The sequence below is a fragment of the Camarhynchus parvulus genome, chromosome 8, assembly GCF_901933205.1.
Source record: "Camarhynchus parvulus chromosome 8, STF_HiC, whole genome shotgun sequence".
NCBI lineage: Eukaryota > Metazoa > Chordata > Aves > Passeriformes > Thraupidae > Camarhynchus > Camarhynchus parvulus.
This window is the reverse complement of record NC_044578.1, coordinates 6,074,669-6,094,048: the sequence shown is the minus strand read 5'-3', so window position 1 is coordinate 6,094,048 and position 19,380 is coordinate 6,074,669. Positions and strand designations below refer to the sequence as shown.

The 19,380-nt window shown below is 39.5% G+C and overlaps 1 protein-coding gene across 2 annotated transcripts in view; it reads right to left on the bottom strand.

The window, feature by feature from the left end:
- The window catches only part of TTC39A (tetratricopeptide repeat domain 39A), a 45,077-nt gene that overhangs the window by 13,780 nt on the left and 11,917 nt on the right, over nt 1-19,380 (bottom strand). For both annotated transcript variants that reach the window (XM_030953803.1, XM_030953802.1), the window contains exons 3-11: nt 13,607-13,738; nt 12,863-12,939; nt 12,266-12,333; nt 9,888-9,952; nt 8,420-8,519; nt 7,474-7,539; nt 981-1,089; nt 294-361; nt 104-163 (exon numbers count right to left, since the gene is read on the bottom strand). In XM_030953803.1, coding sequence (XP_030809663.1) covers nt 104-163; nt 294-361; nt 981-1,089; nt 7,474-7,539; nt 8,420-8,519; nt 9,888-9,952; nt 12,266-12,333; nt 12,863-12,939; nt 13,607-13,738 — 745 coding nt within the window. The remainder of the gene's footprint in view (nt 1-103; nt 164-293; nt 362-980; nt 1,090-7,473; nt 7,540-8,419; nt 8,520-9,887; nt 9,953-12,265; nt 12,334-12,862; nt 12,940-13,606; nt 13,739-19,380) is intronic.

The following is a 19,380-nucleotide window of genomic DNA, read 5'->3' as shown; positions in this document are numbered from 1 at the left end:
CCAAAGTCAAAAGAAGCATTAGCCAAAAAGGAAATAACATTCCTGGAGGAATTTTTCTAAAACTTTTGAAATTTACTTTCTCAAGAGTAAAATGATTACTTACCGCATCAATATTACCCTTTAGTGTTTCTATCCTGCCTGCAAAAAACAGGAATATGGCTCCCTGTAATAAATAATAATAAAAAACACAAGTATTCTATAACAGTTTTCAATCTGGCCATACAGTCTAAATCTTTGATTTTTGGCATGAAAACATTAAATGACCACACCAAATAAATTATGATTCATTTTACCTTTGGATAGCGTGCCAAGTAAGGCTTAAGTAGTTTTTCTGCCTCCTCAACATTTCCTTTTCCTGTCCCTAGAATGTGTAAAAATGCAAGTGATAAAATTAATTTGAAAACAAAGCAAAAAAAGAGAACAGGAATGCAAGGTACTGATTTTCCATCCTCAATTGGCCAAGATGTTGGTTCCTCTCTCCACTAAGCAAAGCAAAAATACAGGTTGGTGCTGCACTAAGGCAGCAGCAGGAAGCCCTGAAAACATTGTGCTTCCTGACTTGAAGACTCAGGCACAGACAAACACATTTTGTGGAATGATTTAGCAGGAGATAACACAGAAGTACTCATTAGAGGGAAGCTGTCACCTCCCGAAGAAAATCCAATGTCAACAAAGCAATTATCACTTACAGCCATTATTTTAACCTCCCCAACAATGCACCTGGCTAAAACAGATTTCAGTTCTTACAATTTTCTTGGCCACCCCCAGTATCTCTCTTCTCACCTGTTAAAAAAACCTCCATCTTGAAAATTAAAACACACTCTTCAGTTATGATTACTGTAAAATGACCCACAAATGACCTACATTTAATCTGGTTACAAACAAACTATTCACCAACAAACAGGTGATGGAATCATCTTTTTCCCCTTTGTGTCCCACAAGAACTAATCAAATCCAAGAGTTATTATAAACAATCTTACCTAACACAAAGGTCATGAAAGTATGATAGCAAAGCAACAGCATGGTACACAGCACCGACCTAAAGCTGTATGAAGATGCTCCCTCTTGAAGCTGCAGCAGACCATGTTCCTGTGAAACACAGGGAGAGGGACAAGGTGTTGGCAAAGAACCAGGGCTGTGTTTTGCTGGCTTAACTTCTGCAGGGTCAGCTACAGATTGCACACACACCAAATTCCCTAAAAGGCACTGAAAAATTCCTCAAAAGGCACTGATTGCTTACATACCAATTAAAGATAAAAATATACCTATTCATTTATCTAATAGTTTTTCATGGAGTTACTGCTTAGCCTGGAAAACACCTGGTGACAGAGCAGCAACTTGGGATGTATTACATGGTTAACATAAGAAAACGAGAGACAACTTATCACTGTGATCCAAGTGCTGCTAAACAGCATTCCAGAAACAAAACACAGGGTTTTGAAAACAAAAAACCAAAACAAAACCCACACATCCCCATTGTACAGTGTATTCTTGTTTGCTGTGGTTCACTGCACAGAAGAGTTAAAGGTACCAAGAAAATAAAATCTGCAATGAACTGAGGAAAATATGTCAGGGCAAAAAGACATTTTAAAGTATGCCAAGAACAAAAGGAGCTTTGCAATGATGTTGGCCCACTACCACCAGTGGAAAAATATGATGAAAAGAAGAGAATTTCTGTTCCCTTTGGGAAGAACTAAAGCAATCAAGGATAACACTGTGTTCGTAGTCAATGACAGCATGATGGATAACCAGCTTTAGGGATTCAAGTTCCTGAGGCAAGAGCATTAATCAGCCCATTCTAGGACTAGTTCCATGATATCAACAGCAAGAATATAAATATGCAAATGTATCAAACAAGAGATCTGCCTACTTGTAAATATGCACAGTATACACAGACATCCACTGTGTGCTGGGACAAAATCAGCTTCCAAGTTACTCCATCACTGCCCTGGAAGGTCGCTGGAACATGATGTGAGTGGCTACAAGGACACCTTTTCAAACCAGCTACACTATAAATAGGAACCCTGAGGGATGTCTATCAGAGGCACCAGGAAAGGCATCAGGGAGAGCCCTCAGAGCACAATCCCAGCACAGATTTACATCTTTTGTGGGTCCTTGTTGCACCACCACGCCTTTACTGCTTACTGTGTAAACACTGAAGCCTGTAATCATATTCTTATTTTCCTCAGACATCTATTTTTGCACTTAACTAGCGCAGTTAATTGTTTTTCACATAAATATAGGGGAGCTTGTGATTTTGCTTCTCTTTGTTTTTGTTTTGAAAGCTCAATGTATTACATTAATTACTGCTACAAGGAAAAATATGACTCATATTTGAAGATCAATTATTATAACATCTAGTTGGGACAAAATAATGAAAATACTGACTTGCATGTCACTACAGAAGAAATTAAAAGATAGTAAAATCGTTACAGAAAATCAGTGACTTAATGGAAATCAAGTACTTAGCAAAATAAAACCAGCTTCATTTTCTGCTGAGATGAAAAGTTTGACTGATACAAATAAGTAACAAAACATTATATATTCAGCTTCTTCAAACAGCCCAGATGAAATCCACAAACATTTGTATTTTTAAAAAGTAGCACTTCAAGGTAGAAGTAAAATAAAACATTCTGTGGAATGAATTTTGGCAAAAAAAATTTTCCAAAGTATATTTCCAAAGTACATTTTTTTGCAATGAAAAATCTTCAGGCTTGATATTTCACTGAGCCTTTACTGGCACTAGGCTTTACAGCATTTGGTATCTGCTATATTATATAAAAAGAAATATAAAATGAATGTGAATAGCACTAAGAATGATTCAAACAGACTTTGTTTGTCATATAAAATAATAAAACCTTTGTCAAGTTGATCTCAATTATGTTTTAGTCTCAAAAGCATATTTGAGTGCAGCCAAACACAAAGTTATAATTTGTACTGGACAAGGAATGAACCCACACCCATCTTACACAGGACTGCATCCTGGATTGCAGTAACTGGATTAAGAATATTGCCCATTCAACAGAAGACAGCTTTAAATCTGACACCCTTAATTCTAAATTCTTGAACTGAGTAGTTACACAGGCATGAGGAGCTCACTGAGCAAGTTAGTTCACTCTGTGGAATGTCCATAAGCCTATCTAGTCCAGCAGAGGTATTAAAGGCTCTTTACTTTTCACTCTGCCACCTGAATATCCCAAACTTTCTGTATTAAAGGAATAACAATCAGTCGAAGACACAGCCTAAATAAAAGAAATCTAGAAGTAGTTTTTATTAGTATTTTAATTCTTGCTTATAGAATACACTGCAGCAAAGCTGCTTCTCCTCAAAAAAACCTCTTGCAAACTGCATCTCTTACAATGGGATACCCAGAAAACAGGAATATGAAGGGTGTCACTGGGAGCCATGTTTTACATCCCACACTCCCTAGCTGGCCTCACGAGGCTCCCTCTGAGCCTGGCTGGGGCAGAGGTGCTCCTCCAAGGAAGAGCTTGGCACAGCAGCCTGGGTCAGGCCCATGAAGCACCTTTTCAAGCACCACCCTCCTGCACAGGGAGCCTACAGGGATTAGCCAACAATCCCCATCAGCCAAGGGAGTGCCAGGAGCTGGGCAATGTGGGGCCCTCCAGGATCAGACTGAGGATCTGGGAACCAAATCACAAGCAGCTACTTGAGCCTGAGGAGTAACTCTGCAAACACACTGCACTCACTTATGGACTGGCACCAGTGAGTACATCATAGTTAATTGCCAGGACACACCTTCTAACCATAAAAGACCTATAACTATCTCCCACACCTATGTCACAACTGACAGAAGCAATCCCAAAACACCAGGAATGAGTCTGCAAACAAAGTCCATTACAGGGCATTTGGTGACAATATAAGACAGATGTCAAGGCAGTGAGTGTTCATAATTTTTCCAGAAAGACCTTTTTGTAATTTCCCTAATTGACACTAACACATTTCAGTTTTATTTTCACACAAAACATAAACTACTCTGTCACAGACATTTCTTTTATGAAAAATCCTCTCTTAGGATTTTCCTGCTGAAGCTGAGAAGTTCAGCAACCAGACATAAACAATAAGTTATCTGCTGCTGTGGAATGTGGCAAGTCTGCCTGGATTGGCCCAGTTTGGATGTTTAGAGCTGGTGACCAATCCAGAACTGAGATCTCTCGGACACAGTCTGAGAGAGCTAGTTTGTTATTCATTCTTTACTTTCTATTGTTAAGTAGCTAGCAGCTTCTAGAAACTTTCCCTTTCTTTTTCTTTTAGTATAGTTTAAATAGATGTTTATATCATAACGTAATAAATCAAGCCTTCTGATCATGGAGCCCATCTCGTCTCTTCCTTCACCCTGAAACCCTTGTGACCACCGTCACACTACTCTAAAGGATATAAGGTAGAGCACAGAGCAGACATGATGCAGCGTGGTAACTCAGCATTCTGTGCAAATTCCCACAATCTAATTCCCAAGACTGTCACTACATTATATTATATCAGTATCTCCTTGATTCAATTCTTGTCCCAAGACGTCCAATGCTTCATTCAGGACTCCCCATGTGAGCACTGGGGATTCCCACAGCAATTGCAGGATGAACAAGGACAATGCTCAAAATTATTAGCAGACAACACTGAGATTGGTTCATATTTATGTCAGCTGTTACTGACTAAACCCCATCAACTTTCCTGAAGCAAAAGTTCTTGGATGTTATTTTTAAATAATTCTTTTAATTAGGGATCTTGACAACAAAAGCAAAGCAGGGTCATTGCTCATGTCCCATGGCCTGATCACATTGCTGCAGGTTTAGCAAGGAGGATGGATACTACTAACACCTTTACAAAGAGCTGACTAATTATGCTGATAGGACATTTGAAAGTATCCCATTAAATAATATTATATTTAAGCTTCATTTAAGATTTGAAGAGACCAAAATGCAATTCAAAAGAGATGCTTAATGAAAAACTGGAACTCAATTTATTAGAAATTGACACACCGAGAATATTCTTCAGCTTTGGGAAAAATGTCCTCCCACATTAAAAAAAAAAAAGTATAATTTGAAAGAAATTGGTTCTATCTGACAGTTTTCATGCCTGCTCATGAAATCATGCTGTCATCTGACCCCCCTGACAAATTGCACTTAACATATGGTAGGCTCACGTCAAACTGTTCTACAGCTTAGCAGCACAGCATTTGTAATCACCTATAAAATAAGCACAGGAGTAAATATTAGCCTGAGAGCTGGCAGAGGAGGCTGTGGGGAGGGTTCAGGCTTCCAGGAAGACAGTGCAAGGAGTCTCCTGCTGTCACGTCACAGCTAACACCCGAGCTAACACACGTCACGTTAAACACCCGAGTGCAGATGGGACACACGCTCCACCTACTGCCCAGTGAGGCTGCCGTGCTCCCCAGCACAGGGGGCCTGACTCACCTCTGCCCCCGAGGCTCCTCTCTCAAAACTGGGCAAAACTGCACCCAACTTCACTGCCCAAATGTGGGACTTGTGCTAACAAACACAAATAAGGCCATGATTTCAGTAACGATGCAAGGGAAAGGAGCTTGAACAGTGCAAAGGGCACAGCTGGCACATTTTGGACTGGAAGGGAACAAACATGGCCTCAGGCTACTTTTTATATTTTCTTGATCTTATCCCACCTACTATTTTGAGACTCCAGACTGCTGTTAAGTTGATCATGATGTCCACAGTGCCTGCAAATGGCTTAGGAAGTGCTGGAGCTTTGGGCATGTCCTCATTTGCTGTCCCCCATGACATGATAAAGTAGAGTCCCCAGGGGTAAATGTGCTGGCTTTGAGGTAGGTTGGTATCGTGGAGGATCACACAATACAAATTTATATCCAGTTTTAATAAACACATCACCCACACCAAAATCAAGCTGTCCTGCAGTGCACTACAGCTCTCTCAGGTAACCTGCAAACAGCTCAAGGCACAAACCATGACTCTGCTGCACAATCTGATACTCAGAGTAAGCATTTAAAGGAAAAGACTGCAGCATCAAGCACAGGTGTATGAAAATCTCCTGGACAAGGGAAGCACAGATTAACAAACTTTCCTCTCCTTCTCTGTCACTGTTTCTTTCACCCTCTAGACTCCTGCCTACTGTCTTGTTGGAAACTTTGGAAAACCACCACTGGAAAGGACAGCACATGTAATTGCAATTTTGCTTTTGGCTTTAGGCACCTGACTCACGAATGTTAAATGCAGAAAGACTTTTTTAGGGTGTTAAAATAAATTTTTCAACAAATAAATTCATTGTTGATCAATTAACTTTGATCAACATGTTTAAAATGCTCCTTTGTATGGTGTGCAAACAGCAGGGGTTTTGCTCAAATTTATGGTAATCTGGGTCATGCTTCAGTGAGTTATTAAGGAACTGTAATAGGAGCTGACTCATCAACACAAATATCAGCCCACTCACAGCCATGCAAGGAATCCCAGAGCCAAATGAAAACTCAACTGGAGGGACAATTTCCATCAGCAGGAGTAAGATGAGCATTCACCAAAGTATTCTCAGAACTCTGCTGGTATGTGAACTGCCTTTACATTTCTAAGAGAATATTTGCTTTAAATGTTCTCTTGTTGAAACTGACAGGTAGAACTATTTGATTTTTGCCTTTACTGATGTGAAATAGCTCCTGGTCAGCTCCTGGAAATTTCTAAATTGTAATCCACACTCTGCTCCTTGCTTTTAAATAAGACATTTTATTTTCAGATATAATATCCTTCCTGTAAACCAATACAATGGTGATGACAGTAATCCACCTGCCATGTAAGGCTTCAGCTCTGATATTAAAAAAAATACACTTTTCTCCCTAAAACTTGTTGTTTTGTAAATAGGAAGTATTATAAAAGAGTGAGTTTTCTGGTGCTCCATTACTGAACTTCCTTCCTTAAACATCTTCCTCAAACAACATAAGTCAGACTGGTCTACAGGCAAAAAAGCCCTTACTCCCTTAGGTAGGAGAATTTAGGTGCCACACTCAAATTTCCAGCTGCTATTAAAGCAGAAATAAAATAGATTTTTGTTTTCCCCTGCCACGCAAGAACCTGTCAGGAACATTCAGACCCCATAATGATAGTAACTACCAAGGAAGTTATATAAATATATTAAAGGCTAGGAATACACTTTTGGCTACAGATTTCTGAGCACAAGACTACATCAAAAGACCAGTAACTAAAAACCTAAATATGTTGACATCCCTGTATTAGCCATTGCCTCTACCATGTTTCACAACTGTTTCAACACTGAACAATGGTATTACAACCTTTGAAGTGCAATAATTCAGAAAAAAAATAAAGTAAAACTGAGCTGCATGAAAGCAACAGTGCCACAGTGCACATGTGTGATATCAGAGGGTTACAGCTCATGTGAGGGAGAAGAGAGAAACTCCTGCCTCTGTTTTTTAATTTAAGAGTGAGGGGAACGTACCAATAATATTTAGTTCACATTTACCTTATTCCCAGAAAATCCAACAAACTCCAGTAATCTCAGAATCCGTGCAGGAAACATGGACAATGTCTACAGAGAAAAATGTAAGAGTTATGCAGTAAGAGACTTTCTGCCTTTCGGTTACCAATGGCCTCCTACAAATTTTCCAAGCACAAGAAATAATTAATAAAATTACTAAAATCATCTCTATATGACATTTTTTCAGGGTAAATGTATACACCTGCTGTATTTTACATACAATTTAAACAGAAATATGTTTAATATAGACACCTTATGTCTCCAGGATGCCCTACACAGAAATATGTTTACACAGCATATGCTTAGTAACTCCAGTACTTCTCGGATGTTTCAGAAATGCTGGGTTCATACCACACAGTCTATATTTGTTCTTTGTGCAGTAAATCTGGTATTTGGGCATGTGCCAGACTCATGCAAAGCAATGCAAGCAAAAGGAAGCTCCAGGCACTTCCTGCAGTCCATCACCCCTCACCATCTCTGGGTCAGTCCCCTCCCAGGAACCATCCTGCACCATTTGCTCATCTGCTTTTTGGCCAGAGCAAAAGCAACAACAGCCAACAGCGGCTGGAGCAGCACCTCAAACTTCATTCATGTACTCCACCCCTTCCAACTGCTCTGCTAACAGTCTAGATCCTGCTAGTTTTCCAAGTGTCAGTAAAGAGTAAGTGGAATTCAACAGGCAGAGGCAACTGATGCTCCTGGGCAAGGCTTCTCTGGGCCCTCACACCACGTTGTGGGCAGCAATCTATTTCTGAAGTGCTATTATCTGATGTGCTCAGACCAGACACTGGGATGCTGCACTGTCAGAGCACACACCTAATTTTAACCACATGATCAGTATGACACCAGTGGAACTTCTCAGGAATTGAAGTTAGGGTGATTTTCAGGAGGTAGCAGGGCAGCAGCTCAGGATGAGAGTGTTGGTACATACCAGGTTAAATGCTCCAACTCCAAGTTTTACACCTCCCTCAAAATGAAGATGGTTCTCTCCTTTGACATAATGTGGGGACTGTATGAGACTGTCCAACTCCCTGGAAATGCACAATATTCTGTTACAATGTCAGTAAATGACATGATTAATTATAATACAGTAAGAAAGTAACCCCATTATCTTGAACTACAGAGTAGTTTTAAAAAGGCCAATTTGTCCTCTCACTCAAGTGAACAACATCTACATTTTGCTGGATTTATCAACAAATAATTTCTGTCACACTACTATCAATTAAAAACCATGGAATCCTGGAGAGGAATTCCTATCAATTAGACATAGTCAATATTCAACCACATTTCAGCCTGAAAATGTTTCAAGGATAGCTGTTGGGAGCATCACCAAACTTTGCCACTGCAAAATGAGATGATGGAGCAGTACAAGAGACTTAAATTTAAATTAGCAAATTTGACTTGAGTTTCACTAATCCCTAGATTAAGTGCATATTAACAAACATAGCAAATATAACAAAAAGAATATTTTGTTTTATATAGGAAAAGACAACTGTAATAAATATTCTAAAATGGGCAGGTGCATCAGAAATTACTTTCACTCATTTTTCTAACTTTTATAGGTCTCAGCTTTGTAGCGTCCTTTATTTCCCTTGTAATCCAGCTCTGCTTGAAATCAATTGGCCTCCAAGCTTTCTATAGCTATGTGGTTTTTACATTACTGTTTTAGCTTATTTTATTAATTAGGAGAGGAAAAACATTGGAAAAAATGGAAGCATGTATTTGTGTTCAGGCTGTCACATGTTTTTGATTGGTTGTTGCCAAGAGATTCAGCACTATTCCCCATAAGTGCAATCTTCTGGACTGCATTTAGAGCCACCTTCAACCCACACAGCCATGGACACTGTCATCTCTCTCCCTTCCAGTGGCCTTCTGGAGAACCTGGACTTGAAGCTGTTTTGTATCTGCTGGACACAAGACATTTTTTGCCCACTCTGAATCAAAATTTGTAATTCTAAAATAAATAAAATATGATGCATATTGAGCCTTCACTTTTTACTGTGCTTCAGCTACTGGCATTAAATGCTCTAAAAAGCTGCAGCTGGTACTATAAAGAAATGCCATTTCATTATGCCTAAAGCCTACAAGACTTGCAAATTCTGCTATGCTGACACAATGAAGAGTACATCATTTAGAACAGTTATTTTTTTGGACATAATTTCAAGGATATAGTACTTGAAGTAGGAAAACCTTGGGAGTTAAGAGAGGTCCACTGTCTCCACAATCCAAATAACCATAATGTTCATGTCCTTTGTTATGCAAAGGAAGATTCTGTAGATGTGAGGCCCATAATAAAGACTCAGTAAATACAACAGTAATGAATTTGTGAACTGGATAATTTCACCAGCAGCACTTTTTACTGGTAGAGTGCACTTAATGACATCATCCCTCTGACTCACCTGTAGGTTTGGTAACTGTTTCGGACTTTGATGCCTCCTTTTATGAAGCTGACCATATTCTCATCCTGTTGGAATGGAAACACATTATCACTGTGAATTTGTAAGCATTATAAAGGCCTTTTGTCTTCTGAAGATTAATACACACCTGGAACATAACCAGCACAACACAGACAATACAAGCCTCTAAGATATAATACATGGATTTAGGATTTCCTTTCTATATTAAAATACTTTTTATTCTGTTTAGACACAGGCATTTTATTTTAATGCTTTCTGTGACCAGTTTAGCCCTTGTCACCTTTGAACCATCTGAATTTACATTAATAAACACAGGGACTCAGCTAAGAGATGTCACCTAAGGTACATGCATTTGTGGCTCTCAAAAAAATAGCTTTCTCTCATTTGTACTTGAGTGTAGTTAGGATGTATCTGGTGTTGAGCCAGGAAATGTTCCCAAGTAAACTGCCTGTCCTCAAGAGTCTGCAGAATACAGTTTCATGTACTAAGAGCGGAGCAGGGTCAGTAAAATTATGCAGGATATGCTCTTTCTGGTTTGAATATTCATATATATAAATGAGATCCCTACTAGGAAGATAACATGTTATATGATAAGCTATAACAAAGTGATAAATTACAGCAAAGTATCTGGAGGGACCATTAGTTAGAGGGTCTTTATCTCATAACTTCTTGGAGGCACTTTCTTGCCTCACTTATATAATCAGTCATTCTGGTTTGTTTTGATGTCTGCTTTAAGACAGAGTCTACATGTGTGTTTTAACAGAAGATATCACCACAGAAAAATCATAAGAGGGCATTGTGGAGAAAATAGCATGGTTTAGATGAATTAATGAGATGTACTAACTAAGTACAGCATATTGGGGGGTGCAGCACACCCAGCCATGTGTAAAAGTTCAGTTATATTTTCCTTTGAATGGAAAATGGAACAAGGACGGAATATGGTTTTAAAATGTTTACACTCAGAATGACACCAACAATACGGATAGCCAATGTGAGAATTTTTCAGCCCTTGAAAAATGCTGAGACTACATTTCATGTGTTTTCAACTGGATTTGGAAATTTTTATTAAGTATCAAAACTAACCCACTTCACTAGCTGTTGGAACCAAGCGCCTCTGTTTAATTTTTCAAACTGGTTCATGTGTTCATGAAAAATTAAACACAGAAGAGAACAGGAAGCAAAGAGACCTTTGCAAGAGAGGACAAGAAATTGTTTTTGTACTCTTAATTCTCATGTCTCTATAAACATTTTCACAAACAGGTATCTGTGAAAAATAGTGCTTACAATCAAGAGACACTGCTTTAAAATGCTCCTTTCCTATAGACATAACAGAGAAGCTCTCCAAAGTCTTTCTTCCGTAGTTTCAGATCTCACCCAAACTGGCTACTCACCCCAAAGGAAAATGAAAACAGACAGCTACACCTTGGTCATTTCAAAGTCCATCATCAGCACTCTAGAAACTACTAGAAGCTCCCCTGATTATGGGTGTTGCTATGAAGCAATAGTTTCTAGCAGAGGGACTTAGCAGATGGCTGAAAAAGGTTACATGGTTCATAAACTGTAAGCAACATAAATCAGAGCCCACCTGGCAACTCCCAAACACTGTAAAACCACCACCTGCATTCCATTTCCTATCAGCACCCTCGAGCCAAGAAGCAGCAGCCTTTTTCTGACTGTGGCTTTTATTATCCCCTCGGTAGATGAAGAGGCCCACTTTCATACAGCAAGTACAGCCAAATCAAGAAAAAAAAAATCAGTATTTCAACTGTGACTAACAATTAAAATTGCATGCTGGAGCCCTAGCAAGTACTGCTAATGTTGCTCCACCAAACAAATCAAGCTTCATTAGGACAGACAGATAAAATCCAAAGAAGAGGCAGAGCTCCCCTTTGTTAAAGCCAGACAGTGGAGCCTAATAGCTATGCAGAACATAATTGCTGCTCAAGAACAAACCAGTGAGAAAGCAGGCTTGGGAAAGTGAACACCAGCCAGACTCAAACAAAAGTCTTGCTTGTATTCCAGTACAACTGCAATGACCATCTCACCTTTTACTTTTTTTTTAAATCTGATATCCGAACACATCATTTAAAAATTGGTGCTTGCTGCAGTTACATTTCACACATGCAAAAGGGAGTGGGGAAATGTGTCATAGGGCACTCAGCACTATGTGTCTTAAGTATTTTTTAGTAATCATGAGGGAAAACGAAACATTCTAATATCCCACCAGATAACCCAGATAAAATCCAGACTTGATCCAGCTGAAAGATCCATTAGGTCAAACCATAGTATTCTATCAGTCCATTTAGGAAAATAAACCTGTATGATATTTTCCCCACCAAGAGCCATGGAGGAATCCATACCTGGAGGAATGTGAGTGCTGCTCTCTGAAGTAAACATTCAGCATAACAAATTTCTGCATGGATTTCCTCTAACGTCACACAGAGAGAAGAAAAAAAATCAATCAGTCAGAAAGTAATTAAAAAACACTTAGCCCATTAATGTAGAAATAAGATCACAGAGCTCGAACTGAGAAAAATATTTTCCAAATTTGCTGTAGTGTTTCAGCTCTAGACTACTGATGTTAACTCCAAACAGAAATTACACGCTGTTACAGAAACTTTGCAGAAATTTTTCTGGTGCTTCCCATAAATTCCTGGATCTAGAACCTTTACAGACATTTCAATACTTCTTTCTAGATGTTTCCTTACTCAACACTTCTTTCCAGATAGTTCTTTACCCAGCAATTTTTGGGAGTGCTGAGTCAGAAAGCAACAAGACTGGTGATTTTGGATTGGTTACACAGCAACGGCCAAAACACTGACATTGGTCTAGCAAATCCAGATCAGTGATTTTGTTAGTGAATTCACAGTTTGCAAGCACATACTGAGTGAACAATTCTACAGGACTCAAACTGCATAAATAAAAAAGGAAAACATTACCCATGTGAAAGATGTTACCTTCAGTGAAGTGTTCAAGGCTTTGCCTATGCACAAGGTTGTTGAAAGAATCAGCTACAGTAGATTTCTTCCTAAATCTGCAAAAAGTCAGTTTGGTCATTCTGAAGAAGGAGCATCAAGAACAGAGAACCATATCTTTCAGCCAGCCACCCTCACAGTCGCTAATGTGCCTCCAGCGCTCACCAGCCCCCTGTTATCTCATCACACACACAAACTTCAGCACAGTCCACAGAGGTGGACCACTTAGCCAACGTGGTCCTCTGGGATCTGTCTCTTACCCTTCATCAACAGAAATGTATCTTCATGAAGGAGAAGGATAAGGGAGTGTTTTGATTTATTTTTTTTGTGTATGGGTGAATGTGGGTGCAAAAGTGGGAGCACAGTTGACTCAGACAACTGCAGTACAACCATCACCCATGGGAGAATTCTGCAGTGTTTGAACACTGTAAACAACTTCCAGACACTGCAGAACCAGGACTACAGGTAGGACAAATCCTAATTGACAGGGAAAATCAGATATTGTGCTAAAATGAAGTTTTCAATACTAGACTGCTGAACACCCTCATTTATGAGGGTGCTGTGATCCTCCTCAGAGCAGGGGGCTGGACTAGATGACCTCCTGATGCCCTTCCAACCTCAGTTTTCCTGTGATTTCTGTAAGATTACATTTCCCTTTGTATCCAGTAGTCTTTCAAAACTTTCCCAAGAAGGAACTATTTACTGAGGGAATTGCTCCAGTCTTACCTTTGACAGGTGGCTTGAGCTTCCTTCATTGTGTTCCCTGCATTCAGTATGTCCTGAGGATCAAATGTCATCATAGCCTGCATCTCCAGTATGGTGGCATAGGTCAGGGCATGATACATGCTCTCTTTAGTTCTGCAAGAAAACAAAAGATGCAAAGCACAGCTGATTTGATTGTATTATTGCTTTTTAAAAGCAAATACAAACCCAATTCTAGAAATGCATCAGCCTCACGGGAACAGGGCTAAATGAATTAGAAATCACACACAAAGAACATGCAAAATAATCAAGAAACACTAATAGACTGAGATTTGTACAAGAAATCATGTCTACAGTTCTCCATTATCTGCTAAAATGTATCAATTCTGAGCTGAGAAGAGATATTTAACAAATACAAAGCACAGGCTCATCATTCAGAAACAATAGAATCATGGGGGGGTTGATTTTGGTGGGTTTTTTTATTATCTAATGAATGCTACAACACATGACACAAATCCAGGTGATATTCTTCTAAATTTGGACAGTTACTCAGTACAGGCTCAAGGAGATAAGTAACACAATACTATAACCATGGCCAAAATAGAATCTCCTTGAAAAAGATCTTTTCAGCAGAAGCATTAAAGTCTGTATCAAAAAGTACAGCTTTTTTTTCCTCTCCCCTTCTGCCAAACCTCCACCTCAATCTGTTCAACTTAAATATTATTCTCTAGGGTTTCAGACAGTGCCACGTTGGCAGAAAGTAAAAAACTTTGGCATCAGTGCAAAGAAAACAATTAATTCTTATGAGCAGCCATTGCTGGCACCTTTCCTCTGACAGGAAAGAGGGTTTATATATTGCACACATTTAGAGCATTCACCTGTGTCTGGTGTAATTCTCTGCAAGTGAATCAAAATAACTTCAGGCATAAAGGTCTAATAAGGACGACTTGAGAAATATGTTGAAGGGCGAGCTCAGATAAATTCCTGACACAGAAACTCTCTGTAGGCCTTGCTAATCCACCCTGACAAATAGCACAACTTAAGACAAATATTGTTAAGAAGCAAGAATTGCTATTTCCATTGTTTGCACTCTGGAACAGATCAGATAGCACTGTATGGCAGGGAATATTCAAAAATACTTGCAGTCAAACAAGGATATCCTTTCAAAATCTCCACCCTCAGCACACCTGCTCTCAATGTGTTTACTTCAGGTGCTTCTTCATTTTCTTTTTCTTTCAAGGAGAAAGTGGTGTGCCAACAATGTGCTCTTGACAAAGACAGGGCTGCATTAAGAGGAGTGTTGCTGCCAGCAGGATGAGAGAGGGGCTCCTTCCCTCTGCACAGCACTGGTGGTGAGGCCCCACCTGGAGAGCTGTGCCCAGCTCTGGGCTCCTCAGGGCATGGACACACTCAGGAGCAGGGTAGTGAGGGTGGAGATTTTGAACATCTCTCCTGTGAGGAAAGGCCAGGAGACCTGGGACTGCTCTGGCTGGAGAAGAGAAAGCTCAGGGGGCTCCTATAATATCTACAAATACCTGAGGGGAAGAAGCAAAGAGGACAGAGCCAGGCTCTTTTCACTGGTGCCCAGGAACAGGATCAGAGGCAACGGGCACAACATGAAGCACAGGGGGCTCTGGCTGAACATCAGGAAACACTTTTTTTACCATTAGGGTGACCATGCAGGGGAGCACACCATCCAGAAAAGTTGTAGAGTCTGTATCCTTGGAGACATTCAAAATGGCCCTCCTTGAGTACACGACTTTCTTAGGTGCCTTCCAACCTCATCGCCTCTTATTCTGTCGGGTTTTTTTAAGGAGAAAAGCCAGACTTTAAAGGCACCTCAACTGATGTAATTTCTCATCCCAGAAATACACTTGCCTCCCTAAGTTTTGGTATCTGGACTGGATTGAAAGAAAATTTAATGGATAATTTCAGATAATCCTACATTAATCAATAATCTAATAATTCACTGTGGTGACTTGGGCCTGGTGCTTCCCCACCCTCACAGTGATGACAAAGGGCTGCTTTTTCCGAGACACAGGGCACAGAGCAGGATGGCTGCACTGAAGGAATTTGCAGTGCACATCTTTAAACTTCACTGCAGTCTGCGCTCTGTGGCTGTCCTTACTTCCTACTTGCCCTCACCATCTAAACCAATCTAGCAGAAAAGCTGTTTTGGGAAATATCCTGGTGCCATAAGTGCTATAAGCCCCAGACTGTATTACCATCCATCTCATTTGCAAGCTAGGAAGAACAGATAGATAATGGAGAAATTACTTTAAAATCCAGTGGAGTTAGGACAGCTCTTTCTTGGCCTTGTAAATCATGGTTCTTTCAGTAGACTGATAATGTAAAGTAGAAAAAAATGAACACACTAAAATGCCAGCCTGATGAAGTGTTTCTTTCATTAGATTATTCATCAGCCTCACTGGGCACAGAAAAACACATTTCATCTTGTATTTACTAAACTAAAACCCTTCCAGAGGCTCAAATTCAAAGCACAGGAAAGTGACTGAAATAGTACCCTTTCAAAATTACAGAAATTTGCTTTCTAAAGCAAAGCAGATAAACATTAAATTCACTGCACTAAAGAGAAAATTGGTACTTTTCACATACATGTGGTAAAGAGGGATTTCCCTCTCCAGTAATTTGTTTCTGAAACAAAACCACCTCTTCCCTAATCAATGGTTTCATCTATTTTACTTCTAATATTTAAAGGAGATAATAATTAATGTCTATCATTAGCAAACTGGTATTTAGCAACATTCAAATTTGTTCTTTTTATTTCAGGGGTGGGGATGCTGGCAGAAATGCAATTTATCTATGCTATTTCTATTAACCATTCCATTGAAGTTGCCAGCTACATCCTGGAGTATTCCCAGGAGTTTTAAGGCCTGGGTTCCATAGGGATGGATGCAGAATGAAACTTGTTATCTTTTTACTTCTCTTCTTTTGATTCCTCAGCAGCAATTTCCTCAGGACTTTGTTGGAGTTAACAAGCCTGTATAACATGAATGCAACTAATATTGTGATTAATGATTTATCCCAGTAGTTGGTATCACATGACTGAATAAGAGGATTATAAGCAATATCTTTAGGCAGTTATGGAGTTCTGCCACATGCCTCTTCTCCAACTATGGTGCAATCATTGTCATCTTGCAGCACTGCCCTTTCTTGGAGCTGCAGGAGAGCACTTTTATTCCTGCTCTAAAACAAGTGCTTAAGTGAGAACAGTCACAGCTTTCCAGCTGAAGTATGAAAATCAAAAAGTTTGCCTTGGTTTGACCTCAGAATTAACCCAGGGCTAGTAATCTTTTGTGAAAAATAGCGCTCAAAATCTTTTCTGCAGATGCTTTAAAGTAATCCAGCAGACAGGACATGCATTCCTAAGTTATAGAAACCTCAGATTCAAATCCGTATGTTGATTTAGTACCAAGGTGCTTCCAACACTTAAAGCAAATCCAACAGCACAGAGTGAGAAAGACTCTGCACAGACCAGTCAAGAGTCTGCTCATCCAGGAGGGCTCAAGAGTGAGAGATCAATGCCCAAATCAAACCTGCATCAGGAGAACGGAGTCACAAGGGCCCAAAGGCTCTCCTCATCTTTGATCCCAGGTTCTACTAATGTGTGAACATCCCACTAGACCCATGGCACAGGCTTTCACAGACATGCTCACATTTGATGAACCAACATTTCTGATAAAAACCCTTTTCCTGCAGGACTCCCCAGTAGCAATAAGTTAACAACGAGCAAGGACCTCTCCAGTCAGCCACCACCACAGCTCCCTTGCTAGCACAAACCACCAGGATGGCCCAAGACAAAAAACTGTGCTTCAAAAAGAGAATCCCTGAGCCTTTTTAACCAAAGTCATTTTCCAAAGTTCAGAATCTGCTAAGTTCTTCCAGCAAAGAGGAGAAACCAACAATTTAGTTAGGTTTGGTTGCAATTAATTTATTTACAAAGACTATAAAAGTTGTGTTCTTCCAGACCTCAAGTACAAAAAGATAAACTCCCTAGAAATAACAACCTTGCTCTTGTTCATGACATTCCTTACAATAAATAGCTAACCCAAGCTTTGAGCAACACAATTATCCATTCACTGTCTAGAGCTTCACTCTACCTGGCTGTGCTTCCCCTTGTTCTTTCACCACTCTCCGTTTGACAATCACACCTGATCTTTGGGAGATCAGCTCCCAGGGAAAGCTTTCAAAGCACAGTCATTCTAGAATTAATATTCCACCAAACAACACCAAGTGCTTTTTGGAGTCTATTTTCAGAATAAAGTCAACTGCCTGGAACGAATCATTGTCTTATTATTCCTTTAATATTGCAAGCAGAAACACATGTGGTGCTCCTCATCCAATGGTCCAGATAATTCTGTCCCAAATTTATTTTATTTACCACTCTCCTAATGGATCTGATATCACCAAACTATCAGGTGATTATGCCATGTTTTCCTTCAGGATAATTATTAAAATATTAAGCATTTGTCTTGGGAAGGGAAGGGGACATCTCACCAGAATCAACCCTTAATTTATTATTGTCTGTTTGCAATTACACAAGGGCTAAAATCCAGTCAGCATTTAATGGATTTACTGCATGTCTCAGGGCTGAGAAGGAAGATGAGATTTTTTTCCCCTGCTCCAGTGATTGGACAGTTTCAGTGTTATGCATGTTAACAGTTAACACATTACATATTGAAAATCACTGCTGTGCTTGGTGACTGAACTTTGGGAATTTCTTAAGAGTTTTTGGATGCAGTGTGAGTACTCCATATAAAAGAGAAATTTAATTAAACTTCCTGCAGAAAGCACAACATAATCAGAACCCACTATTGTACAATGATTGTTAATAATAATGAAAACTGACTCTAAAAGCTAAAAGGTAGTTCAGGAAACAAGAAAAGTTACATAACATGAGGCAAAACCACTAGATGTATTTTTTCTATGAAATGAGATCTCTTCTTTATAATGGATTTGTTTTTCTTTGTGATGGATTTGCTTTTCTAACAGGAAAAAAAGAGCTTTGCCTCAACACAAGTCTAGACACCATCCTCAGATATTTATTTTTAAGCTGCTAGGAAAGTTTTTCTGATTTTAAGCCCCACACATTGTGCCAAATCTGCTGTCAGTTTCACATGGTACAAATTAGTTGAAAATACTCCTATTGTGGAAGCCAAATGTGAGTAATTTAGTGAATCTGCATTAACATCATACCAAGCAGAGTATCTCCTACACCAGAAGCATTAGAGCCACAAAAATCTAAGATGTTAAATTTTCCACAAGCATGTAAAAACTGAGAAGCATTTCTCTAAACATTGATAGTATGTTTATGGACTGTGAAAACTAATTTCAAATCTCAGCACACCCAAAAAGAACAGTGAGGAACTGGTGGCTCTGAAAGAAATTACTCAGGACTACCCCATGTGCCCACTCTACAACTCTTCTCATTCCTAAAGAGATGGGAGTGTGTCCATAATGGATTTCATCTGTGGGGAAATTCAGCATCCTGTTTCTTCATTGCACTCACAAAGATCATAAGTCTCTATTTCCCTCAGTGCCAAAAGCAACAGGAATAAGGGCCTCCTCAGAACAACGGGCTAAAATGAAAAATTAGTTTCAAAATGGTTTTGCAGTGTGGAATACAGTCAGGTACAAAAAGAGAATCAGCTCATGAAATATGTTCTGCAGAGCCCAGCAAAAGCTGAATGAAAACCATATGCAACAGAAGAAAAATGGATTTACAGAAAAAAACAACCCACAGCCTCACTAGCTTTTGCAGTGTTTTGGAAACCTGC